Source organism: Bombus fervidus, chromosome 8 (assembly GCF_041682495.2).
Source record: "Bombus fervidus isolate BK054 chromosome 8, iyBomFerv1, whole genome shotgun sequence".
NCBI classification, from domain to species: Eukaryota; Metazoa; Arthropoda; class Insecta; order Hymenoptera; family Apidae; genus Bombus; species Bombus fervidus.
Genome location: NC_091524.1, coordinates 3,274,723 through 3,301,964, shown reverse-complemented (window position 1 = coordinate 3,301,964; position 27,242 = coordinate 3,274,723). Strand labels below are relative to the sequence as shown.

Genomic DNA, 27,242 nt, shown 5'->3' with positions numbered 1-27,242 from the left:
CATGGCCCGGTCTATCTCATGGGATGTCGATTAAAATCGGCTGGAATACGGCTGCCCAGGTAATATATCCGCCAGCGGCGTTCAGCCTCCGCTTGCACGAAGACACGCTGGCATATATGGCACGCGGGAATTGCGCTAGATACAAATTCACGACGGTAGGGCTCGGTGCGATGCAAGCGGAGCGCGTATGGAAATTAGACCTTTCATCGTGCATTGAGCGCGGACGGCATCGATCGACGTACGTCCCGACAGGCTTGCATATCCCGCTGAGAATGCGGAGAAGCAACGCAGAAGCACCAACTGCCGGGGAATAAACGTGTACGATGCAATATCGATGCAGACGGAACGCGTCCGGGACGCCACGGTACACACTGCCCCACTTTGTACGGGCGCCGTGGAAAAGTTAACTATTCATCCGCGTTGCGGCGAAAGCGCACACAATGACCGAGTCCAGGAGATATCGAAGAGTTGGCGTGGGCGAGCGTGCGGCCCGATCGAGGGCCAACTCGATGTCGAATTGCTTTCTTCCGCGGGATTGCGTTGCGGCATCGAGGAGCCACGCAACGGGACGAAGAGCGGCAGGGAAACGACGCGATGGGACCAGAGGGCAAGCGGACAACTACGATATATCGGAAGAGTTATCGCCGGTGATTAAAATGTGGCGGACCGAAATTGAAAGCGAGATCTTCGTATATGTCGGTAGTATGGCCGGGGCTGTTAATCGACTGCGGTGTTATCCCCGGAATCGTCTACCGCGGATACCAGGCGTGTTTTTTCGTCCGCGCTGTCTGCGCGCCACGACAAGCGTACGACGTTCTCTTGATGGACGTCCCAAGTTTTTTATCTTTCTCTATGCGTGAGTATTGGGTGTATTTTTTAGTCGTGGAAGGATCGCTCGATCGTTTCTACGAAACGATTTTATAGGAACTTGTGCTCGGCGGATCGTCTTTGTTTAAGCTGCTGCGGCGTTTGTTTTCGGATGAATTATAGCGAAAGATTTGCAAACGATATTAGATAAAATATTCCGTAGATAGAATTGCTGGGAAAGAGCAATCAGATTTAACGTGAAGGAAAATATATGGAAAGTAGGGCAAATATTCGACGAAGCTGACCGAATCTGACCTCTTCCGGTCGATTAAGCGCCATTGTGTTCAGAGACCGGAAGTGACATCAGCTCTAAGCTTCGACTTACGATTCTTCGAGCTTGCAAAACGATCTAGGCGTCTCGTGCATGAATCTAACACCTCAAAACGGTCGTTCCATCCTGTGCGCTCTCTCAGCCGACCTTTTATTAATTACATTTTCCTCCGTCATTAATTGCCCGCGCCGCCGCGTCCAGGAATCAAAGGGCGAATTTGCCACCGATTAACTTGAAAAAACGGAGACAATCGTGTCGCCGAACGATCCCCTCGACGGCAGCGTGATTTTAATACCCCTTCGACCAGACACACCACCCCAGCGCTCATTAACGATCAATTTTTTTCACGCCGTTGACAGACGACCCGGCCGCCCGAATCGCCAATTCCTACGGGGAAAGCTTGTGACATCGATCGCGATCGAGCACGAAGGTTCGTTGAGCATAATCGGCCACCGAGGGAGAGGTTTAACGCAATTCGACAATCCCCGTAAAAACGGATACAGTGTCGTATATTAGCGAACGGGTACGTGACTCTCCAAGGCTATTTCCAGGGTGCATAATTCAACCGCCACCCTCTTTCGTTGGTAATCTTTTCGGGGTACGCGTGCGGCCGATTGACTTTTGCAATGTTGCTTCGACACGCTCGATCGAGCTTCGAGTAAATCGAACCTTAAAGTAGACCGTAGACTGTTCCATAAAAGAGAGAAGAAAAGAAAGGAATGGAACGTTTGAAGATTCACCGTGCTACTGTACCGCCCCGTTACCACGGGACACAATGTCGCGTTTCTTTTCGGGACGAACAAACAAAAAGTATCTGAACGTCGTCTGGCGCCATTAACTCCTGGCTAAGCAGAGGCTGGCCCCGAAAACACTTGGCGGTCATAAAAATCTTCGTGTAAGGGCCAGCAGGCCGGTGGTTGCCACCGTTATTTTAAACCGCCCTCCACTTGTTCCGACCGCTTCATAGGGAACGTACCGTGCCATTTTCGAACCCTATCTGTCTACTCTAAATATACCCCTCGCCCTAACCTTATTACGTCCTAAACCTAATCTTTCATTACGATTACAACGCAAACATATCCTATTCGTGTCTACGTCGTCGTCTCGAGCGCGTCCAAACGAAACGAAAGAATTATCGGAAAAGAATCGGCTGTTACAAGGACGATGAATTTCATTGCCAAGAATGGAGCAATGAAAGCGACCCGTCGCAGAGCGGAAACTGCAATAAAGCATCCCCTTCGGAGGTTTCCATCGATTAGGATCTGGTGGGCGGTTGATAGTGTGACCTCAAGAGCCAACGGGTTTGCATCGGGTGCGCCCGATGCACTTTAGCCTGGTCGCGTTATCTTCGGTTGGCTATAACCTGGCCAGAACGAACCAGATAAGGGGCGTACCAGTGTAACTTTGTTTTTACGAGCAAAACTTTGCCTCTGCCGACTAGCAGAGAGACGTGGAGATTATTTTTGGCGCGAACTGTGCGTGTTGCTTTGCGAAAACATCCTGAGTTCGCGGAAACGTGCTTTTTAGCAGCCACTTTAAACATTCAGGGGCCGAGCACCGAGAGAGATCTCTGCTTTTCTGATGAGTTCGACGTTGCCCTTTTTTTTTCTTTCATCGACGGTTTACAGACGAAGATGATAAGTCGACGAGTAGGTATTTGGCGAATTAACGTGTTTGTTAGCAGTATTCCGTACGTCTTTGCGGTTGCGGTGGACGGTTAGAAAATAAGTAGAAGCAACTTGGAGAGTCGGTCGATCGATCCGGAGGAAAAAGCGGAGAAACAAAAAGGAGAAGAACGAGCCGCGAACCCGGCTAATCCCGCGGGATAAGGCTCTCCCCATTGCATTAACATAGTCCCCGGGATGATCCCGCCTCGTTTGCAGGATACTCTGAAGAACGAGCTGATAAGGACCGACCGATCTCCGTGCCAAGGGCTGCGAACCGAAGCTCGATGCTAAAGAGCAGGGTAATTGTATTTGCATAGATTCCAGATCGGCTTTGCTTCGCGAGATTAACGCGTCGCTTTACTGCAGTTAGTGATTAACAATAGGTGAGTTACGATCGGCAGATTTACGCGATTGGTAAGACTATCCGCTTCGAGATCGAAGAAGAAAATCAGCGAAGGATGGGCTGATATCGAAAAATCATTTCGAGCGATCTGATTGTTTCTCGTGGCACGTTACGAAGAACACGAGGGGATATCGTGCGTAATTTAGCAACGATTCAGCGTTTCTGCGGCATAAGTAGAAATAGCGGCACGTAGAAGTGGACCTTTTTCTCCGAATCAGCATCGTGCCTCCGTCAACTTCCAACGGATTTACCGTGTCACGAAGAGGGGAGGAAATCCCTTCTCCCAGCCATTTTTCCATCTCGGTCCGTATCCTCGGCGAGTGTGTCGAGAACTCAAGGAGGCACTTTCGCGAGCCGGGGATTCGGCAAGTTTATAAAATACCGAGAGGGGAGCGCACAGGTTACGAGCCAAGGAAAGATTTCACGACCCTTAATCTGTCCTGAATCTCCAAGTTCCGTGCGCTGTCATTTCCTACTGCCACCCTATTGTCTTTAGGCTTATCTCCTTCGAAGATCGTCGACGACGAAGGCTGCAGCAGCCCCTATAGGCCTCTATAAAAATTCCTCGACTCGATTTTGCCTATCGAAAAGAAGGAGCGCCCTTAATGAAAGTGCTATCGAGCGTGTTTCGCGATTTGTTGCTTGCAACGACGCGAGTGGCTCGTTGCGGTCGGAAGTTTTAAACGAGCGATAGACCGATACCCCGAGAGTCGTTGCTTCGAAACTGTTCGAACGAGAATCGATATTACGAGGAAACTTGGACGATCTCCGAGTCTCTTACTCCACTCGATCCCCGGCTTCGAGAAAAAAATGGACAGTCATGAGAATCACGCGCGGAAGTAATTTCCATGAGGAAGAGCAGTTTCCAGCGTAAAGTGGAGTGAAACAAGGGTCACTGAAGAGACGAGGGAGTGGCTTCGTTAGCACAGCCACCCCTCCCTCTGTCCGTCTCTCGAAGAGTCCTCGAGAAAAGCCTTTCTCGATGACGATCGAATTTCGCTGTGCGAAAGTCCGGCAAGAAGTCGAGAAATCGATTCTCAGCCGATATCGAATCTTTCTTCCTCGTATCTCGCTCCTCTCTCGACGGAATCTCGAGAAGGCGCGTCTATCCTCCCCTGTGACCTTCGTTACAGAGTCGGTTGGCAGCTAGGTGTTCCGAAGATCCCTCGTTTTCGGCGAGGTTGGCTCAAGGAAAGCATTCCCTTGGCGAAACTCTCGTAAGCCTGGTCGTTCGATAGTCCCTGGTTGATGAAGAGCCCTTTGGCTGGCCGTGCGAGAAACGAGCTTTTTCAATGAACGATCGTAGCAAGAGAGAGCAACGTTCGGGACTAACTGTTCCTCCTTTAAGCACATCGACATGGAAAATGCAAAAGAACGATTCCTCGAGATGAAGTGGCGATGATCGCGAGGAAAATATCGCCAATGGTACTTTTACAGCGCATATTTAATATCGTCCCTAATTTCCGGCGTGGATTTAACGATCCCGCAGACTACTTATGCAAATATTACCATCCGACGAGTTGAAGAACTTCTCGACGTGCCGCCACGGCGTGGAATTTTTCGCAAAACTTTCCAACCCCCGGTGTCTCTGGATTCGACGGGCGTTGATTCGATCGAGCCACGGGATTAGCAAAAATTAATTAAGAAGAGAGCGATACGAGTCAATTCTCGGGCAGGTTTCGTGCCGTTCCGCAGCCACTCTCGGTTATTTCGGTGCAAAATAGTCGCGGAGATTTATCGACGAACCTCTCCCCTTTTCACCCGTCGTCCCCTTCGGACGGCCTTGATTTACAACCGATAATTAAACCACCGTAAACTGGGGCGTAGGAGGTATAAACGGCCTAACACAGCAGCGTTCCCGTGAGTCTCCAAAAACTTTGTTTTCAGGCTGCGCCGCCTCGAATTGCTTCGCTGCCGAAAACTTGCGCAATAAGTCAGCAACGCGGGCCTAACGTTCATCGCACGGCAACTTATTCAACTGAGAGAACGCAAGCTTTGTGCGCGCCAATCGATTGGTGTACGCGTGAAATACACGACTTTCAGAGCGATACAGACCTGTACAGGCGTTACGAGTCATAAAACCGAAAAAAAAGAAATAATTTATTGGGCAAACGTCCATAGCGAACGAGATACGGGGAGAACCTTTACAACCTTCGCGAAGATCACGCGTGCATCGAGCACGAAACGTCGCGCCGTCGTCGCGTCGTTGCTTTTGAAAGAGCAAAATAAAATGAACTTTACTGTGAAATACACGAATATATCGCACGAATAGTATCGTATCGACCAATACACCAAACGTATCTTCAATTTTTTAGTGGAATCCCTGCGAGCGAGTTCAATCGTATTTATGCAACTCTTTTGTACAATAGCAAGGAAGTCCTCCTGTCTGTCGGGCCGAAATATATTGTAAATAAGATTGCTGGAAATCGCTATGTACTCGTAGCCTATTCTTCCCTCGACGACCTATTCGCCCTTCGAAAAATACGTCCCTGAGACAATCCGTAGAAAATAGCTAAAATTCCGTCGTCACCACCCTCGAACAGTTTCGGACGCTTTTGGCGTTAACCGAGACCCATTACATTACCCACTTAGCCCCTTGCTGTTACCGATTCTTCTTTCTTTTTTATTTCTTTTTCTTCTTTTTCGAGAGGGCTGATCGTACCAGTTACCGAAACGTTGTCCTCGAGCGAGTTGTACGAAATGTGCCGTGGTAACGTGAAGCGAATGGAATTCTAAGGATTCCGAGGAGTATCCCAAAATCAATTAAGACTGTTTGCCAATTGATTTCGAACGAAGCACTGCCTTGAAAACGTATTTATCGGCAAATTCTGGCACGACGGATATCCTTCGATAGCGGGAAGTAGCGTCGTTGTTCCACTTACCTGAAACAGAGAAACATAGGAACAGTTAGAGAAATAATATCGCGGTTGCGATCGTGACGAAGAGCCGGCGATAAATTATATCGACGAGAGGGGGGTTTACGCGCAGCACGAACTTCCGTCGTTGATTCCCGCGGCGTAATTTATTCCACGCGATTTCGCTCTAATCGCGGCTAATTGTTGCACACGCGTTAATTACGGTGTAAAGTGTAAATGATAAAACCTGGCCTTCTCATTCGATCGGCTGAATTCGTGCGGTCGCGATAATTACGGGCATCCTCGCGGCCACGATCACGAATCGCGTAAATGATAAGTGAAAAGCGACCGTGAGGATTAATAATCGTATCTGCGATTATTATATCCGAATTCTACTATCGCTTTCGTTCGATACTAGTCTTGAAAACGGCCGAACACACTGTCAGACTCGATTTTTAAGTCAAATTCAAATTTCGCGCGGCTGATATGTTAATTGAGTTTTAATTGGTCCGATCTTGGGATTCCTTGCTTCTCGAAGGTCGTACGAAGGAATCTAATCCCCAGGACCATCGAGAGGGTTAAAAGAGGCAAAAACGTGGAGCCGCCTATCCGTCGAGTCGGTAATTAGCTAATGGAAATTCCTGATGGCCAGGAAGGGATGTAGATAGTGGATGGGGACTAGGAAAAATAAGAGGAGACGGTAGATACTTAGTGGGATGAGGTAATGGCGGGAAATTCAAATGTATCGCTCGAATTATCCACTCGGCGAGGGCACGGAGGTTGAGGAACGAGCGAGAGGACCAACCGACGCACCCTTTGCTCGTAACTCACCCTTGTTTTTGCCCGATACAACTAGACTTTTACCGCGAATTTCGTCCCACGAAGCCTACCGTTCCGACCACTTTTCCTCTTTTCCTTACTTTTCCCGTTAAAACCATTTCATCCCTTAAGTGGTGTCGCTTTTTCCATTCGAAACGGAAATAAAAAAAGACAGTAGGATCGAGCGAATAAAATGGCGACCGAACAGGGGGATGGGGGGAAGTCGAACACACGGGGATCGGGAAACATCCCAACGAGCAGGCAATCGCGTTTCTAATCGTCGATAAGCAAACCAACCCCTCAGCACGTAATATCTCACGCGACCTGCTCACCCCGACGCTCTATCGCATATCTATGAGTTTGTTTATTAATTATCATGCTCGAGCCCAGGCTTACCGTTCGAGAAAGGACGAGTGAAATTCGATCGTAATCGCCGAATCGAAATCGCGACCGACGCACGAACGTACAATACGCGTGACAGTGTCGTTTGTAAAACTCCTGCTGCCTAACTACTTTCTTTATCGCAACAACCAGCTTGAGAGCGAAGAAAAATCGACGATCTTATATCATGATCCGGTTTTAAGCTACGAAATCCCAGCGGTTAACGCTAACCGATGAATCTGACTGATAATTCTTCAACGTTTAACTTGCAAATTGAACAACAAGAGTGGAAGAAGTTACTCGTTAAAGATAACGGAAACCGAAATCCTGGAAGAACAACTTGTTGACAAGAGACGAACGATTTCAATCGTTCGGCCGCTCTTTCCATTAATCTTCGACGCCCCTGCCAAATCACCGGCTCGCTAATTCCCATAATTCAGTTAGACTCGTCCCCATCCTCGCGCCCGGGATGGCGATCCGCTTCTACACAAACTTATTTACGAACTACGTTCGAAAATTAAGACGGATACTGGCTATCCCCACGTTCGTCTGCAGCTCGATACGAGCTACCGGGATGTTTGCCCTAAAGTGGTGTCATGGACCACCCTAAAAACGACTCTCTGTCCCCCCATTGCCTTTTCCCACTCGCAACGCAGAGGACGCGGAAGCGTTCTATAATTCCCTTACGATTCTCTCTGGCTGTGACCGTGGCGTATATAACGTACCGCGGAATTACGATGGCTCGTAAAATCTCGCAAAGTCGTAACGTTTCTCGTTCATATTTCAAGGGAGGCGAGCGCGCGCGACAACCAGGGGTGCGTCACGAACGAAGCTACGATAAATGCGCGCCCCGGACGAACGCCATCGGCCCGCCAGTCAGTGATAAATATTAGTTTAGGAATAATTGAACGATATGTTTCAACGGTGGATCGCATTGTGACAGTGACACGGACCGCCAACCGAATTGTCGGCCGAACGAAGCACGCCGACGCCATGAAAACGTGCCGTAAATGACACTCGCGTCGATCCTGTGAATATACCAGGTGGATCAAAGATGCACTGTCACCTTGCATAATCTAGTTTCACTTTTACATTATTTATAAGGTTAGTCTTTATCGGAGAAAACAAACTCATTTATCGGGATTTATCGGCAGAGGTAGAAAAATTTCAAATTTCGAGTTTAGAATTAAAAATCTGAAATGTGTGTGTATGTAAAATGTTTAAATTGATATTATGCGCAGTCCCAAGATGCTAGACTGATTAAACCCACCCAGTATACCGGAGCACGACAAATGGCAACATGCACAACCATCGGTAATGCGAACGCAATCAGCAAAAGCGCTCATCCATTCGCTTAATTAAACGCTTATTATTAATTAACCGTGACGAGGACGGTCCGGAAACGGATAAAACGTCAAGGTGTCGCATGCGTTAATTATATTCGAATATTTTGCCTGGATATGGTGCGGCCGGCACGTATTGGGACCCGTACAATGCGTCTGCCGCCTCTTCGGCTTTATTAAATAATTACCAATTATTACATAGAGATCAGCGTGTCGATCGTTGGAATTTCCAGACATTGTCACCGCCACAAAAGCGACGTATTTTCGGTTGTTCGCGTCCTCTCATTAACTATACGGCGGAATCGCGATGATATTTAACGCTTCCCAAATAATTTCCACGTGACGGCACTTAATCCGATCGGTCGACAGCAACGGGCAACGCGTGTCGCGATAAAACGTCAAGAAGCATCCTCCCGCCCGACGCTGTCCGTTTAGTTAAGTCCTCGTAATCCTCCGCGCTCTTCCTCTACTTTCCTCTGTCTTGCTTATCTCCTGCTTCTCCCGCCGCTACTGCTTCTCGTCGAATAAATCGTCGCGGTCAGACACTTGAAGGGAATTAATCCGTGGCCCAATTAAGAACGAAAGAACGCTAGTTGACTTATAGATCAAAACGTTCCTCGAGGGTCGGAAGAAAAAATGACGACAATCATCTCCTCAACCTGAGGGAGAAACTAACTTCGTAAGATGTTCGTTCGGCTCGATTCATTTACTCGACAGAACGATATTTATCAGATACTCCGTAATTAGACACCCGAATCGTAGACCAAGTGCTCATTACGCTTGTTTATCCTGCCAGGGCTAGAATTGTTTCTCAGATACGTCCTCGGACGTTCAGACACGACTTCACGGAAATCTTAGGAGAATTTTCACGACTCGATGCCGAGAAAAGCCCGGAGGCTATACGATTGCGGATATATCACTGCGGCTCGGCTTAAGGCTGACGTTCACCCTCGCCTAACTCACGATTCGTTGGCATAATAGCAGTCTAAAGCGGAAATCCAGACCGGTGCATCGTCTTGAGATTCTCGGAGTGGAGTATCGTGTTCGGGGTGTCTTGTACGCGCCGTTCCATGAGCCATAGTGGCACCGAACTTTCGAAGAAACCGCGAGAATCTGGCGTGTGTACGCTTAGACGCGCGGATCCCCTATCCACGTGCTCGATCACCCTTCTCCTTTATTTCTTTTCAGTTTCGCACTTTGCTCTTTTCGAAGCTTACCGCGAGACCTAGGAAAGTCACGCTCGTTCCGCCTGATTCCGAGAAACTTTCGAGTTCTTCTGCTTTTTCTGGTTGCACGTATGCCTGTTACGGGTAAAAGAGAAACAGCGAGTAACAGCGGCTATTAGTATTATCCTATTAAAAGCATTTCAAAGTTCGAATTTTAATCTCAATGGCAAACAAAAATGGCCAATCGATCACTGAATTCTAGCCATTCTCGCGATTACCTCGCCGGTTATTGCTTATTTATTTTGAATGGACGGTTCGAAATGCCGGTCGGATGTGACCGGCGTGGCGGTTCGCGAAAAATCGACGGATAAAATGGAAACGCGCGCGCAATTACGCAAATGCGCGGCGGGTATCGGTGCATCGCGGATATTAAACGACGGCGCGTCGATCCACGGTATCGAAAGAGCACAAGGGAAAGGGCCGAGGGAGTAAAGATCTAAAAGCACGAAACCCGAATCGGCTCATAAATCTACGAGCAGTGTAACGCGGCCGTAAATAGCCTAGATACCCTTGCAGATTAAGTCACGAACTCTGTAGCACACAGTTATGGTATATGTGTATATTTACGATGCCTTCGAGTCTTTCACAATGCCTCGTACACGCGTGATCTATGACAAGCTACGATGATGAGCTAGTTTCGAGTCTACCGTATCTTTTGGCGATCGCAGAACAGTGTTAAAGTCATTGATGCTTATCTCTCGCTTCTCAATTTCATTTACGGCTACTTAAGCGTGACGTTAATTAACGTGGGAAAGAAATTGCGCGACGTATGGAGAAATTAGAACTTTCGCCAGCCGTCTCTGCGGGCTCGAATCGAATAAATGGATAGAATTCAATGGCTACACACCGGCAAATGGCTCCGTTCTAGCCCCATCATTGCTCCCTGGAGACGTCACGAGGGACGCTCGTAGAAATTAGTCTATATGTGAGACACGAGGGTGGCGACTGCATTCTCAAACGGAGCTAGTTTGTTTCGAGAAGCGACGTTTCGTGGATGGACGAAGATGTATGCCCTTCCATCGGTATCGTTCGAGAGGAAACGTCCCGCCGTCGATTTCGATAGGAAACACAGTCGTTCCTTTGCCTCGTTTTCTCTCGTTGCGAAACAGGTCTCACCACTTGAAAACCGTATATAGGAAAAGAGATACTTAACGATGCTTCGTTACCAAAAAACGAACCACTTGACCACTGCGATAATCGCTTATCATTTATGGTTTCGAAACTAAGAAAGAGAACAAGGAACTTAATGTTCTAAATTATTCGACTGATCGTGTGGAAGGGAGTAACCGACAGATCGTGACTTTAATCGATTTAATAACGTAATATGAATTAAACACAATTACGATAATTTTTCAATACAACCTATCGATGAACTATAAGACAAGACGGCCCCGCTATTAGAACTACGAGATATCGCACGTAAATAGGAAGGAGCGTGGAGGACCCGGTTTGGCTCCGTGATGAGGGAATTCTCTCTATCGACCACGCCACCCAATCTCAGTCCCGCATTAGTTTCATCGTTAACGATGTACCTCGAACGTATCCTCGTGGCCTATACACGCGGTTTAATCGTTACGTAAGTGCATCATGAAATGCTGGTCGCTATCTCTTTGACTGGGTAGATAATCGTTCCAATTAAGCTGCTTTCCCACGATTCGAATCGTGCCGACTTGTACACTAGTGTACACGTTTCCAACGAAATCAATATCAAATAATAGATGCCCCCACCCCGCTCGCGCGTTCACCAAACCAGCGTATCGATATTAAATAATTTGATGCCTCCGTCGCTGGTAATCAGTCTGTAAAATTTTAACTTGTAATTCTCCATTCGAACCGGATTACGCCAACGACCGAAATTGTAACCAGTTATTCGACTCGACCAGAACCGAATAAAGTTCGCCGTCCATCCGATGAAACGTTAATCCCGACGCGATCGACCGCGTCCAATTTTATTTTCCACGGATTAAGGGACTTTTGTCGATGAACGGAAGACGTATAACGAACACGCGAAAATCACGATGATACGAGACAGGGGAGGATAGGACGTGTCGCGACACACAGAGAGTCACGGTCTAAATATACGAAACTGACAAACGATCTCGCTGAATTCGACGCCTTTTCCTTCCATTTATTTTCGCGCGTGTCCGACGCCGAGTCGACCGTTTAACGCTACTACCAGTTGTATCGCTAAGCGTCGTTTGACCCGTTCCTCGCACCGTTTCCACGCGATATTCTTTTTTTTTCCCCTCTCTCTTTCTCTTTTTCTATGCAAGATTACGAAGCGTCGCAGCCTCTCGAGCGCGTTCCGCCAACTCTTTCGTCGACCTTACGACGCTTTTAGGTTCTCGGCGTGTCACCGCTGGAATCGCATCTAATCGCGTTCCTCCTCTTTACTTTACTTATTTGCGAATTCCCCTTTTCAAGAATAGCGTTTTTCAGGTTTGATCGATTATACCGCTGTTTGTTCTTCGTTAAATCGTTCTAAGGATAACCAACCTGACGCAAATAAAATAAATAACTATGTGCATGCTCGCATTCGAAAAGTTCGTTACCGGCGAGGAGTTAAATAAAACAGAATAGTATTAGGAAACGCGCGGTCAAATTAATTCACAGGCCAATTATTCGCAAGCGAACACCTTGCCATCTCCGACTCGCGGGTTTGCGGGCACGGACTTCTCTATTTGCCAAGCTAATGACTAGTTTCAAGGGTGTTCGGTAATCAAGCGAACAAAGGACCGCCGGTCACGTCGAGTGTCCGCCGGGGGACCGCTGGTTTCGACTCGGCCGCAACTTCGACATCTCTGTCGTGACTATGCAAACGCGACCGCCTTTCACCCTCGCTGTGATGTTACTGTCGGATAGGTACGGAATAGACTTATCGCCTTATGGAACTTTGTGTTTCACGAATTGAAATATCGAACTTCGGTGGAATCAGAAATTTTGTTCTACCCTCCGCAACATAAATTTACGAATTACGCTAAACTTGAATTATTATTATTATTATTTTATAGTCCAGAGCAATCGTATATTAAAATGTAAAAGTAACCGAATTACTGAAAAACATTGCATGGTAGGTGTAATAAAATTTGCCAATCTATAAATCCTGCATCTCGATGCTATTAATTTCGCGTGAAACAGAATTTTTTGTATTTTTACTCGATAGCCATTAATTAGCGCGATTCTCGTCTTAGTTTTCAACGCGAGTCATCTTCTCCATCGATCGACGAGCTGTCATTTTCTACAAAATCGACACAAAAGTAGAACCGAGTCGCAGAACGATATGACAGAAATTTACGTCGAGTGATAAATCTATCTCAAACTTTTATGATACTTGTCCCGAATCGACTCAACGTATCCATGTCTTCGAACAGCGGAACCATTACACAGGCTAGGACATTCTCGTCGAACGACCGTACTAGCTACATCAGGCATGCATAATTAATCTCTTAGAACGTAAAAAGTCGCGTAAAACGGATGCTCCTGACGGGGTCGACGAATTTTTATATCCTTCCGTCACTGAGTGATATGAAAATGGTTGGGTAAAGCCTTTGATGTTCTTCTAAATTCCTAAACATCCAATTTTTTGCGAAAAAGATATTTCATTACTCACATTTTATAAAACTTACTGTTGCAACGTTAAAAACGATTGAACAATTTCAATGTAACGATGAATTTTTAAAGTTATATTTGAGGATGCTTTTAATCAACTACAGTATATTATTAGCTGCACGTAATTATCGTATTATTAATGGGCCTGGTAATTAAAGCGTCGAAACGGGAGCGATAACAGGAAGAACGTGGACTTCCGAGGGCGGAACAAGCCTCTCCCTTCCTCGTTCAATGTTCGTTTTTCACCGGACATATGAGTTTTACGGAATTCATTCACCCGTAGCGGGTTTAATGAAACGATCGAATCGCGATGATATCGCGAACGATCGACACGAATCAGTCGCCTCGTTTCATGCTGTACAACGCATTTTCTAACGATGGCTCATAAACGGCGGAACGTAATTGTCGTTCGTTGGAATTCGTGACCCGTTTTACGGGCTATTCTGTTTTTCCAATTTAGATAAAGACCGTTGTGCGAAAATGAAGTGATCGCGACTAACAGTGGTTTATGACGTTGACTATCTTTCCTCCATCTATGGACTTTCCAGTTTATTTTCCAATAATAATCCAAAGGTATGACAATTCGACGAAGATTAGTTAATCTGTTCGGCTAATTGCTACCTGTCTGTAACGATAATGGATCTAGGTTCACGACAAAGATGACGCATAGATTCTGTATTTAAAGAGCGATTCGTATTAGCATCAGACAGTGTTTCCCAGACCGCGTGAACAAGACGAGAAGCAAAGATGAACCGACTATTTCTGATTCTACTGTTCGTGTACGTTGTTTCGGCAACGCGGTGCATCGTTAAGAACGACAAGGTACGAAGATACGAGCTAGTCCTACCGAACAAACGCGTAGTTCAATCGTTTCTGGTAAATCGCGATCATGTTCTAATCGTCCTTGGTCCTTCACCCGCAGGACGAGCCAGAGGTTCACGTGATCCGCTTAGGAGATCGCAGTGGAGAGTCAGTGAGTAAAAGAAGCTTTCGCTTCGATCCTTTTGTACTAAATCACTCGGAGGTATTAAAAGAACCGAATCTTCTTGCTCGAGATAGAAAGTAGCGAAAAACGCTGGCCAATGGAGTAGAATTATTTCAGATACGTTTCAACCTATACTTTGATCAAACTTGTGTCACTGTCTCGCGATCAAATTTTTTGTTTGAAACGACAGGACGAGTCGGACGTAGTCGCAGTGCAGATCTCGGACGACCGGCGCAAACGGGAAACGCATGAAAATTGCAAGAAGGACAGCGATTGTGCCAAGGGACAGGTCTGCGTTCCGTATTTAGGCTGCAGTGAGTATTTTAATTTATTGAAATCTTTGAACAATGGAGAGCTACGAGTTTTCAACGTGATTATTTTTGTCTACAGTTAAAGGCCATCGAAAAGGTCGTTCCTTAGAAAATCTGACGAACACAAATCAACCGGTTAACGTCAACTAATTCCACAATGGACCTTTAAATCTGCCAATATATTTACGTAGTAAATTCTTGTACGCTATGCACTATCCACAATAATAAAGCAACTGGCACTCACGAGTGTAAATAGTATTTGCTTCCTTTCGAACGCTTATTACGCGAAAGCTTTTTAATAAGATAAAGAGTCGATCGGAGGAACGTTTAATAATAAGCTCTTCCGCAAAATGGATGCGGAAACGGAAAGAGGGTAGAAAGACTGGCAGCGAGACAAAAGGAATCACGGAAAGACAGATGGCACGACGCGATCGGGTCTCATTAACGCTTGGAAACAGGCGAAAACGAGCGCGGAGCGTAAGAAGAGGGAGTTCAGTCATCGTAAATTTATCGGGAACAACTGGCTGGTTGGCAGAGATCTCCGGTCCCCGTCTTAACCGCAATCCCGCAGAACCGGCCGAGGAAAGGGCTCATAGATTTACAGTTAAAATCAATTAGCCCCTAATTGGCTTCGAAAGGTTTATCGCGAGTATCGTTTTATTGGAAAGACGGATAGGACCGGGGAGGCGACTCGGAAGTAAGATTGATCGTCCTCCGCGTCAGGAATCAGTTAGAATTTTAAATATGAATCGGAGGAAAGCAATTTACTCGGGAAGGCAATTTGCGTAGATACTCCAAGCGAAATCAACGAGAACTAAGTTGAAAGTTTCGATACATTGAATTTATAACTAAATAGGCGATGTAGTAGGGTAACATGGGTAGGAATAGCTGTAAAATTCGAAGAGTTTTCGCAGTGAGGTGATAAAATTGTTTACCGCGAAACTCGTCAACGACAAAGCGAGTGGAAGAACTTACACGACCACACCACATTATCCTATCGAGCGCTGATAAAAGCGCGTTACGATCGGAACTTCCGTAGACGTGCACGGATCGCGAAGTGGCACGTGAGAGCAGGAGCCGAGGCGACGCGCTTATCGGTTCTAGAAAATTTCGCTTGTAAACGAGACGAAGCGAGGCAAACACTCGTACACCCTCGGCGGTACGTTGGCGGAAACCAGCAGCGAAGATTTACGATTCTAACAGGAAAAACGTAACAATCGTAATATCCTTTCATCGCTTACGCTCAGACGGTGATTTTTCATATGCACACTCCTCCATCATCCTCGTTGCCGGACCCTGTTTAATTCTACTTTAATACGCGAGAAATGAAGCGGCGTCGGCCAAAGGAAGGAAAAACGTTCCCAACGCTGCGATCGAAAGGTCGATCGTTCTCGGAATACACGTGCAAACGACGGTTGTTCATTGTTTTTTCGTCGGCGATCGCTTGCTCCTCGATAAAAGTTCCAGCAACTTGGAACGCGGAGGTTCGCGAAATCCATAATAAACTTCGTCGTGTCGTCAGCACATAGACGCTTCCTCGTTGCTGGCCGCTTAAAAAATTTCGAACTGCGATCGAACACCCTGTAGAACCGAGAAGTAAAAGGAACAACAGACGGTAACAAAGCGTCGGGCGTAAGATGTCGATCTCTTGGCCGGTGAATATCGACGAAAAAGGAGATCGAGACTACGGTGATATCACCGAGCGAAGCATCGCGATAGTGAAACTTTGCGGTACGTGCCGGCCGAGGATGGGAGAACGATCGTTAAAAGCCTTCGTCATCGTCATGTTCGATCGTCAGTTGCAGTTCGAGTGGACATACGGCAGGAAGAATCAAAGCGCGAAATGAGAAAGAAGGAACGCACGAACGAACGATAGGAGCAAAGAGGAATGAAAAAGTCAGCAGCGCGACGCAAGAAACACGATATTTCAGCGGCAGGAGCCTGCGATTAATTGCCAAAATAACTGCAGACACGAGGAATCGTTTAGGCACGACTCTCGCAACATTGTTTACCGTGGATACAGCCGGTTGGAATGTATGTCCCCGTGGACACGCGGAACGTAATATACGGGGACAGTTACCGCCCTCGGCAACGTATATTACTCCCCACCTAAGTGCCGCTCTTTCGTTTGTCCTAGCGAACGACCGCGGTGAAATATTCCGTGTGGCTCGCGCCAGACACCCGCATGATTCAGTAGAAGCCGATCGATCGTTTCGAGGCCCATCGACGCGCCCTTACCGCGGCCGGTTCCACCTCGATGTGTAACCACGTGCAGGTGACGCCGATCGGCGCCTTCGAATCGCGCGACATTACGAAAGATGAATTATCACGAGCAGCACCCTTCGCTACAGAAATTAAATCTTCGACTTGTTCAGACGCTCGTTTACCCTGATATTTAGCGCCGTGTTATGCCAGAGTAGTTGTGGTTACGGTGGCTGCGCGAACACCGAGTTTGGAAGCGTGCCAGTGTGATTCTAGTCGTAGTTCAAACGTTTTCGCGGCGCTGGTAAATTTACGGCTGGCTCGTCTATTAGGAACGAGCTACTCGTTCGAATTTTTCATGCATTTCGGAAAGAAACACGCAAAGGGATTTAAATCTCCGAAATAGTTTAAAAGTCCACACTGTTGCGACAATAAGGGAACCGTGACGAGAGCAACGTTAACATTTCCAACTAAAGGACAGGGCTGATTAAAGTGCGAGCGCTCGGTCGACTTGGCGCGCGACAAACAGCCCCATCGCGTGGCGTCGGAGCGACCGGGAATCGAGTCGTTCAACCGTGGCCAGACCTCTAACCCGTCGCACGACTCGGCCTCCGGAGAATCTGCCGCTGCAAGACTAGTAAAACGAAGGTGTCGCATGAGCGGCACGCGCGCCGCACGCTTTATTTTCGTCCGCGATCCGCTTCGAGACTCGGCGAATTTATTCGACATACTACACGTCGCGCGACACGGGTATCGCGAGTGATAAATAAAATTCACGAGGGAAAAAACGGCGGCGCTGGAAAGGCAGAAGACGAGCAAAAGGAAAACAAAGCTCGCGTGAGGGTATCACGACCGCGACTCGTAGACAGCGTTTAAATTGACCAAAGAAAAATGTGTGCGAGCTGTGAGGATTTCATCCAAGCGACCGACGCCGATATTAGTTAGGGAACTGAAGCTTTTAACATTGGAATTTTCACCCTCCGACGCGACCACCGTCCAACCGAACCATTCCGCCTAATTCCTCGGGACTCCCGCGACGAATTAATAAATGATTTCCCTTCTTTCCACGGTTTCGTTGTTTATTCAAGCTCCTTTCCCGTGACGCGATTTTAGGCAACGACATTCGTTGGATTCACGCGGGGAATTCGCGTGGGTGAGAGTGCTAAATGATGTTTGCGGACGTCGCTGCGCCGGCTGTCAGGGGAGGCTTTCTCGCCTGATAAATTCACCGCGAGACGCGGCTTTCTAAATGGCAAATAGTTTATGAGGTTATAAACGGACGATCGACTCGATGGGAATATTATTAACATCCTCTGTCGCTTGGAAAGTAGTCGTCGCGTGCCGATGCTGGAAAACCCGGCTGCTCGTACTTGCTCAATTAAAACGCGCACGAAACCCGTGTACTCGCAGAAATGTCCTCCCTCTATCTCTTTGACTCTTTAGCCGAAGAGAAATTCCCGACCGAGAGCAACCTCTTTGAAGTCTCTCGAAGGAAGAGCACGAACGGCAGACGCAACATTTACGAGAGAGGCGCGTATTAAAAAATTCCAGCCTCGAAATTTCAGGAATCCAATTTTTCCTCGGCTCGATGCCCGTCGACTCGTTACCGGGCCACAGTCTCCGAGAGTAAAAGCTGCCGGTGGAAATAGAGTGGAAGGTCGTGGCGTAGAGAGCGCACATTCGAGAAGAGCGGCTCAAGCTTTAAGTGTGATTTAGCGTGCACGCGGAAATAATGGCGCGCGAGACCGTGCGCCACGTTTTCCCAGCATCGTTCATCCATCTAACTACCAGCTGATACGCCATGCTGCACACTGTATGCGATTTCTAAAGCGCCTTCGCGCCTGCTAATTCTCCACGCGAGATTTGTCGTCCCGGATTTACCAAACAGCTCGAGAAACTCGGAGAAATTGCATCGCGACGAGAAATGGGCACAACTATGCGGAGTCCACGCAACTTGTGTAAATGTAAACGTAGACGAGCGTTTACAGCGATTTTACGAGTTTGTTCTTTCGAGAATGTTTCCTCGCGGACGATAGTTTCAGGGTCGTGTCGCAGCGATGTTCGAGTGTTTAATGAGTGGTAAGTGCTTTTGACAAGGAACGGTAGAATCAGAGAGCAAACTGTACTCGCTAAGTTTCCTTTTGTCTGCCGACAAGTGGAAGTGTCATTACATTTAGAAGGAAGAGAGGTATCTGTCGCTGAAACCAATGTTTCCAGAGATTTCGCCCGGATTACGAACGTTACGCCACGGGACAGACAAAAAAAACTAGCGAAAGACTTAATACGCGGACGAAAGAGACAACGCGATCAGCTTTGAATCGTGCACCCGGGAATATCAATTTCTTTTGATGCGAATGAAAGTTCTGCTTTCCAGCTTGGACCTGTGTCACGGTCAAAGACAGCAAAGACGGTTAATTTCGTCGGATGAGTGGCTAATGAAAAATTAATAGAAAAGTTTTGCGAGTGCAACGAAAGCGATAGCGTCGCGGCTCGAACGTGCACCACGGTGAAACTAAAAAACCTCGGGTGACAGAGAGAGAGAGAGAAAGAGAGAGGGGGGTTAGAGGGAAAGCAACGCGGGATACCGGTTAACAGCCACGGAAGTCATAAAGAGCCAGCAAATCTTTTCATTATCACCCCGCGTAAGTGATACATATATCATACTAAAGCGACCATTTCACCGGCATTATATCCGGAGGAAACTGATCCAGGCTCCACGGTGAATGCTTTTCACGCCACGTTTTCGCGTAAGTGCGTACGAGGATTAAGTCGAATCGTTTTTTCCCTTCGCTCACGCGTAGCTACGGCAATTTTTCTTCGCGCAGTCTTACCATTCCTCTCTGTTTCTCTTGGCCGATATCGTACGAGTTTTCTATCGCCAAGGTAATTCCATTTACGACCGGCGAATCTGACGTACGAAGAGAAATACATATATTATGGCTGAAGCACGTAGGCGCCATATAATTGCGATTCACGGGAAGTTTATCGTCCACAGGGGCTGTTAACATAATGGGAAACTTTACGGGCAGGAATTAATTCTTCTTTCGTGCACCGAGACCGAACTTCATCGACCTTTCGTGTTCAGATAACATCGAGCCTCTTCGCCGGGACGCTCGTGGCTGTTCAATTAAACGTATTACATTCTACGTCGTGCATGTGCTTTTCAACCCGTAACCAAAGTGCACCTAACGATGTTTCTGCCTTTTTATGAAAACGCGATGACCTTTGAAAGATGAAAGCATTACAGATAGCAGCCGTCTAAATAAGAGGTTTAAACGCGAGCCTGGTATAACTGGTATAACGTTTGTCGAGCGTAAAATTTTCAAATATACCCTCGAATTACCCCGATGAGGCTCACAACTCCTATACTTTGACAGCACGTAACGGTGCATTAACGTTCGCGCTCGTTTCCTAGAAACAGAATCGACTAGTCGGGATCGTGTACGATTCTTGTTTCGCTCCCGCGTATTCAGTGGCGGCTGTTTAGGGCCAGTAAAATAATAACGACTAGGCTAACGCGACGCTAGCCTAAGTCACCCATCGGCCTATACCTCTCTTTTACGGCTGAAAATTACGGCCGCGCGACCCTCGCACGCGTTTATGGTCTTCGATGACGCGCCATCGTCCGTTCCTGGTTAAACCAGAAAACCGACTCCATATTCCAGCAGGTTTTTAAGACTTTCCTCTAAGTATCGTTTCGTGTTCCTTTCCCCGTGAAAATACCACTAACTAAGGATATAGACATATTTTTATAGGTAATAAGAGGCATAAGCATCGAAGATGACCAAGGTCTTTACATCGAATGGATCGCGAAACCATCTGACTTAAGGCCGCAAATTCAAGAAGCCAAAGGGGGTGGCGGTTGGCGCCTTCGATGAATCACGATCGTAAAAGTGCGGGAATTCGTCCGATTAAAGCGGTTGTTCGCCAGGCACGTTGACGCCTTCCGCAAAATTGAAGTTCCATCCCCTTGCGGTGCGACAAGCGATATGGAAAAGCAGATGTAGACGGTCGAACGCGTAATATCTCGTAGTCTCTCGCGAGGCTCACCCCTCGGCACGCTGAAGAGACGCCCTCGAATATGCCGTTCACGCATCGAGAGACATTCGTGTTCGGGGTTGTAGGTAAAAAATTGTCGTCGGCGACAACCTCGGTCCCAATCGCGCCACCTTTTAATACAAGATAATTGGAAAAGTTTGCCGGGCTCCTGCGCGGCGTATCGTTGATCCTCGCCCCCCCAAAATACGACAGCTTACGGAAACTAAGTTCCCCGGAATGCGTGTCTGATCCCGACGAGTATTCCGTAGTTGATTTTTTTTCACCGTTTCGAACCTCGCTCAGGATTTTTCCCTTTGCCTTATCTCCTCGCACTTGACTCTAGTGTACGTACGCTTCCTTGTCTCCTTTTCTGCCGCGAACTCGCAAGATTTCCCGTGTGTTTTCGCCACGCGTTTGACACACACATTCGCACACAAGTGTCAACCGACTCGGGACAGGCTTTAATCTACGCGATGCTACGTGAGGTGTTTGCGGTCGAGTCGGCAACCATTCCCTTCCTCGACTCCTCTCTTCCTCATCGCATCCCAGGATTCCTTCTCTATCTTTCATGCAAACGAAACCTCGCCTTCGTTCGTTCGTCTATCTTCCGCCTCACCTCTCTCCATCGAAGTTGCTCGTAGAAAATTCAGCGAAGTCTTCCACAGGGCTTCCTCTTTCTTCCCTTCCGTCTCCTTTTCACTTTGAGTGTTTCTTTCGTCCTTAAATTCAACCGTAAGTTGAATTTCTCCGCGTGTCACGGGCAAAATCGAAAACGCGCGATTAGATGGACGAGATAATCCGCCGTCGTAGCGGATTCCGCTCGTTCGTAATTAGCCGGAACGCGTGGAAGGGCCAAGAAGATTTTAATATTTGCGCCGGTGCCGCTCCGGTGTTCCGACAGGAAAAAAGGTAGAAAGCACAGTCGGCCCGGCTCTCGCTGACCCCCCGGGGCGGTTTACATTTTGTTCGTCGTGGCTCCAAAAGGAAAGCTTGGACAGGCAACAGTTTGCATGAGCGGAAGAGGAAGGTTAAAAAGCTCCACGTTTCAAATAGAGTAAATGGAACTTGCCTCGAAATTCATCGGTCCTTGGCCGGTGAAGGGACGCGTGCCGACGCGACACGACGCTGTTCGAGGGAGTCGCGTATACCCAAAAGGATCAAACGTGATCCTAGCTGGCCAAAACTTGGCAACGCTAAGCGGACTGGCGCGACGTCACTACTGGCAATGCTATCTGGCAGTTTCAGAAGTTGTCCTGTATCCTGGCGGGACGCAATTTCGTGAAGATAATTTAAAAATCGCGGGATTAACGGTAAGCCTGCTCGTATATTGGCTTATCCTGACCGGCGGTGGTGTCAGCCCGACCCGACCGGTCTATATTAAACCCGCACCACCAAAGTAATGTCGAATAATTCGTTTGATCGTGATAAAGACCCGCGCAAAAACCGCCGCGCCATTTCCCGCCATTGCTAATTATTCCGCGCGGTATAAATTGGAATTTTCGACTGGGTCGATAGAGCCTCGCGTAAAAAGCTCTGCCCGTGCTCTGTTTTCTCTCTTTCTGCCGTTTCTCACGGTCTTATTCGCTGGAAATCGAGCACGTACGGAACCACGCAAGAGAAGAGACATTCCTCGCGTTCTCGCCACTAGATATAACCCGAAGAGCCTCCGGCCACCGAATCGAACCATCCGGTGTCCGATTCGTGAGAGGAAAGATGGCACACCGATGACGTTCCGCTCTATCGAGATTACGGATCGTCCTTGCGAGTGAATCTACGTCCGTTTCTATCCGCCTGCCGAAACTGTCGATACGCCTTATGTTCGCGGTTCGTGTCGATTCGCATGCACCTGACATCACGAGGTTTCCGAACGAGAGAACGGGAGCAAATCTTAGAACCAAAAGAAGACCGTAAATCCCACGACATCACCTGTGAGCTATGAATCAAGATTTTTAGCCAGAGTACCGATCACTACTGGATACCTATCTTCAAAATTCCGTCACGTCGATCCCCTTGAACCCCTCCACGATTCACATCCACCCGAAAGCCGCTCGCGTTTCTAAGAAACGTAATACGCTGTTGGATGTGGGAACAATGAAAGAAAGAGAGACGAGTACACCGAGAAGAAGGAACCTCGATGACTTTTATCGACACGGTCGCATAAAGAATAAATTTCGCTTTATCGTTTCGGACGTGCGCGTTTTCGAAACGATTTGCTCGGGGCCAGATAGACGAGCCCATCGTGAAAACGGAACAAGGATCGTCGCTTAACTCGAGAGATCGCAAGAGGATGCCGTTCGAACGCGACCCCACGAAACAAACCAACGGGGGATAGTAATCGGGCATCGTTAGGGGATGCGCACAATGCGTGCCAGGACGCGATTCCACGATACCACCCCCATTGTCTATCGGAATCCACCCCTGTCTCGATCCTACGAGCCACGTCCGTGACGACTGACTGCGGTTTAACCTCGACGGTTTAGCACGCTCAAACGAGCCCGTTGTCGATCCCTTCCCTCTCTCTTACTCTTTCTGTACCATCTCGTTTCGTCTACTCTTCTATCGGGTAGGCACGCGTACCTCCTCATCTCCGGCGTACGTAATTTAAAGACGCCCCTGCTAGCGAGGCCTGTGAAACGATCATTCGAGACCGCAGGAAGTTTCTTCGGTATTGGGATAACGAGCTGCGTGTAACCTGCCATTTTTACGCTCCCTTGTTACTCTTTTCCTTCTGCCCTCTTGGAGAGCAGGTTGTCTGTTTAAAGCATAATTACACGTTACGTGAGATTGCAGGATAAACCTCCACGAAGGATATCGCAATTCGGCTAGAATCTATTATACCTTGCAGGAGAAGCAAACGAGGTGAAGATGGTTGGGAATTTCGTCTCGCTCAAAGATACGACTAATTAGGGTTTTCGTACAGTTGAATATCGTCGACTCGCAAGACGAATGTAAATTCGACTCGTCACGAGATTGTTTTCGGTGCTCAACGACGTCTCGTTGACTCGTGATTTCGTGTTCAACGCGTTCGAGAGGTTCGAACCTACGAAATGTAAATTCTAGCGTTCGTGACTCGTCCTTCTCCCCCCACGTTAACCGTGGAAGGGCTGAACGAACGACGTTTGACAGGACGGGGTAAAAACTTTAGAAGGAAAAGCTGAAAGTCCATGCCAAGTATGTACTTCTTCTTGCGTGAAAGGACGCAAACGAACGAGACAAAAAGCGATCTAGAATATAAAAGCCATAAATATCTGTACACCGACGAAATCGTCGGTTTATCCCTGCAACGTATAAGAAAATTGTGCCATTAATTTTCCGCGTCGATGCAACGCGTCTCTGTTTTGCAAACCTCTCGAAATTCTAAAGCAAGAGACTCCGTAAGCAGTCTAGAATACTCGCATTTGGGATTCGACGCTGACCGAAAAATATTTCAGCCGCTACGGCAATTTCTACACTCGTCACGATCGGCCATAGGGAGCATCGAACTTGATCTGTAAAAAGAAACGATCGCGTGTTCATGGTAACCCGGAAATTCTTTCAGAAGCGAAGAACTCCCATTGTATTTCGTACACACCATCCGAGAAACTAAATCTCGCGAAAACTCTGGCGATAAATTCTCCCTATGTCCCGATGTTGTTCCCGCTAGTATCTCGCTCTCGTTTTACATATTGTTCCGATACACCAACGACGTCCTGTGTTTTTCATACACGTGACTCATAATCTTCGTAGGACGCAGGACGAAGGCAACGAGCCGGTTTCCCGATGAGCCGAACTCAAACTTCTCGAGGGGTCGATCTCTACGCGACGCGAATATAAATGCGATTATTAGATACATTTCCTACTGTGTGCCGCGACACGCGAATAGTAAATGATCCGCGGCAAACGAGAGAATCGGGCGACATCTTGAAACGATGCAACCTCGCGATCGGTCCATTTCCATGCGGTATTGCGAACTGCAACACCTGTACCTACTCTCTGCTCGCTCGAAATTCATGTCGATAACGTGTTTATATTTGAACAACGGCCTAGACACACCGGTGTCACGTTTCTACTGAATACTGCAACGTATACTGGATAAAATAGATGACATTTTGTGTTCTAGTACCGTGACTGTCGAGTACCCACTGTTTTTCAAGTCCCATCACGAGAAGCTGCAACGATTACATTATACGGTATCGTAAAACGAATATATGCTTCCATTTCAAAAGGAACAGACCTCTCGTTTAAATCTCCAAAACGGTCCCCTTCTTGCAAGAGTCGTTCGATCTACCCTACACACTCACGGAATCGTATAACGCCACAACTGCGTACACTAAATCTCGAAAGCAGACGGCTCGAGAGAATAGAGAATTCAAGTGGATGGGGTGTTTCAACGACTTATTTCACCGAGCAAGTGATCGCGAAATACCGATGAAAAGCAGCAACTTTTCCACCAGCTAGAGCCATTCGTTGCGTTCGTCGTTAAATCCTTTGCCGCCGCATTGTTTCAGAAGTTCTCGAGAATTCGGCTTAGCCTACTTTCGAGTTGGCATTAGAGAGAAGCAATCCTGCAAGTTGCGGCATCTGAATCCGCGAAGAAGGACATGGGAAACGTTCCCACGGTGGATGTCGATAGATCCACAAGATAGATTATCGTCCTGTTCTAGGTGTGGCTCGCGAGATTCCCAAAGCTACAGGTAAAACTTAAAGCGAAGTGCGCTTGGCGAAACGGACTGCAACGTGCTTTTCGTTATTTTAGAACCAAATTCATTTGATCGAAGCATCGCGTGGCAATGAGAAAATCTCGTATGGCCAATCGTTGAAATCTTCGGTTTGACGTCTGATCACCAAAAGACGAACCGAAGCTCGTCCAAAGACTGAGCAAGTAGCGTAATTAGTGAGAGATTCGAAGACGATGCAGGGAACGGAGTAATTTCCATCGTTTGGGCCGTGTCCGCCGAGGCGAAATTGAATCTGAGCGGGAGACTGCCGGGAAATAATTAGCACGGCGAGCGTCGGCCCTTTAAGGTTCTCTTGATCCAGAGGGATCGTCGACGTAATCCCCCAAATATGAATATAATTTGCTGGCTGGCAAAGAGAGGGAGATACCGGTTGGACAGGATACGCGCGGAGGAAGCCGTCAGAGAGGCGACCAGACTCGCGGATCAACCGCCGCCGTAATTATGTTTCGTTCGCTGACAACCTGCCACCGATAATGAATATCAAAATGCTACCCGGCTCGACCCGTATCCTTTCTTTTTCTCGTATTTTTTATCCGTCGACAACTATTCTCCCGCGCTTCGGAACTCTCGTACATCTTGCGTCGTGGACATCTCGACAGGAACGGGTAAAATATTTTTTCGTGTGACGCGCGGATGCGCGCACAGGCCGCTTCGGGGGATGATCATTTTAACGCGTCACACGTCGACGCGTCAATGCGTTCAGTCGCACCGCGGAATTTTGTTCTCGCGCCCCGGCCCGTCTCGTCGCTACTTTATTGTACTCGCCAACATCGCGGTATTTCTCGTCTTAATTGTGGAAAATGTTGCCGCTCGTCTGTGCCATTGATCGTTAATTATTCGACGTGGTGTAACGCTACCTCCTCAGTCGAGAATGGAAACGCGGCTATTGTCTGTTTCCGTGTATTGTTTGAATTTTTGCTCGTTAACCAGTCGGCACGTGTAGACCGGCCGCGGGATGTAACTGAGTAATTTCCATGTAACTTACGTAATTCATACTCTACTGTGTTTGTTACATTGTTCCGAACAAGCGAGAGCGTTAATTGGGACGAATTACGAAGAATTCGAGAAATTTAATCGCCATTTCCAACGTTACAGAAAGATCGAACACCGATGAGCCACGAAGATCTAGGCTCCGGATCTAGTTCCAAAACACAAATTTTACGAGCCGAATAAGACTCGGAGATCGTCCGCCAACTTCCACTGGGTGTAAGACGAAGGACGCATCCGGTATCAGTGTCCTTGACTATTAATGGGCTGAAATAGTTGGAATATTTTTGGCAACAACCGGCGGTGCCGTTCTCGACTCGAATCTCGACTCGATCGCTCAACCCCTTGACCACATTCTCGATGCACCCCTTGAGAATGCTTTGTCTCTTGCAAAATCAGCGAGTCAAAGAATCGAAATAAAGCGACCCCGTGGCCCGTGCATTCTCGTTCCTCGCCTATTCTCCCGCGTATATAAGCGAGTTTAAGCCGTGTTTCGCATATATTACCGTGGGTAATACCCTGGTCGATGCTGCTTCGATTGTCTCCGATTCGCGCCAACT

The 27,242-nt window shown here is 47.7% G+C and overlaps 2 protein-coding genes across 5 annotated transcripts in view; one reads left to right on the top strand and one right to left on the bottom strand.

Moving 5' to 3' along the window:
• LOC139989737 (uncharacterized) overlaps positions 1-27,242 on the bottom strand; it is a 264,324-nt gene that overhangs the window by 121,274 nt on the left and 115,808 nt on the right. The window lies entirely within an intron of this gene.
• Positions 14,108-14,980, top strand: LOC139989932 (uncharacterized). Its single transcript, XM_072008657.1, has 4 exons — positions 14,108-14,263; positions 14,364-14,414; positions 14,617-14,740; positions 14,817-14,980. The coding sequence occupies exons 1-4, from the start codon at positions 14,189-14,191 to the stop codon at positions 14,885-14,887; spliced, it is 321 nt and encodes a 106-aa protein (XP_071864758.1). The 5' UTR covers positions 14,108-14,188; the 3' UTR covers positions 14,888-14,980.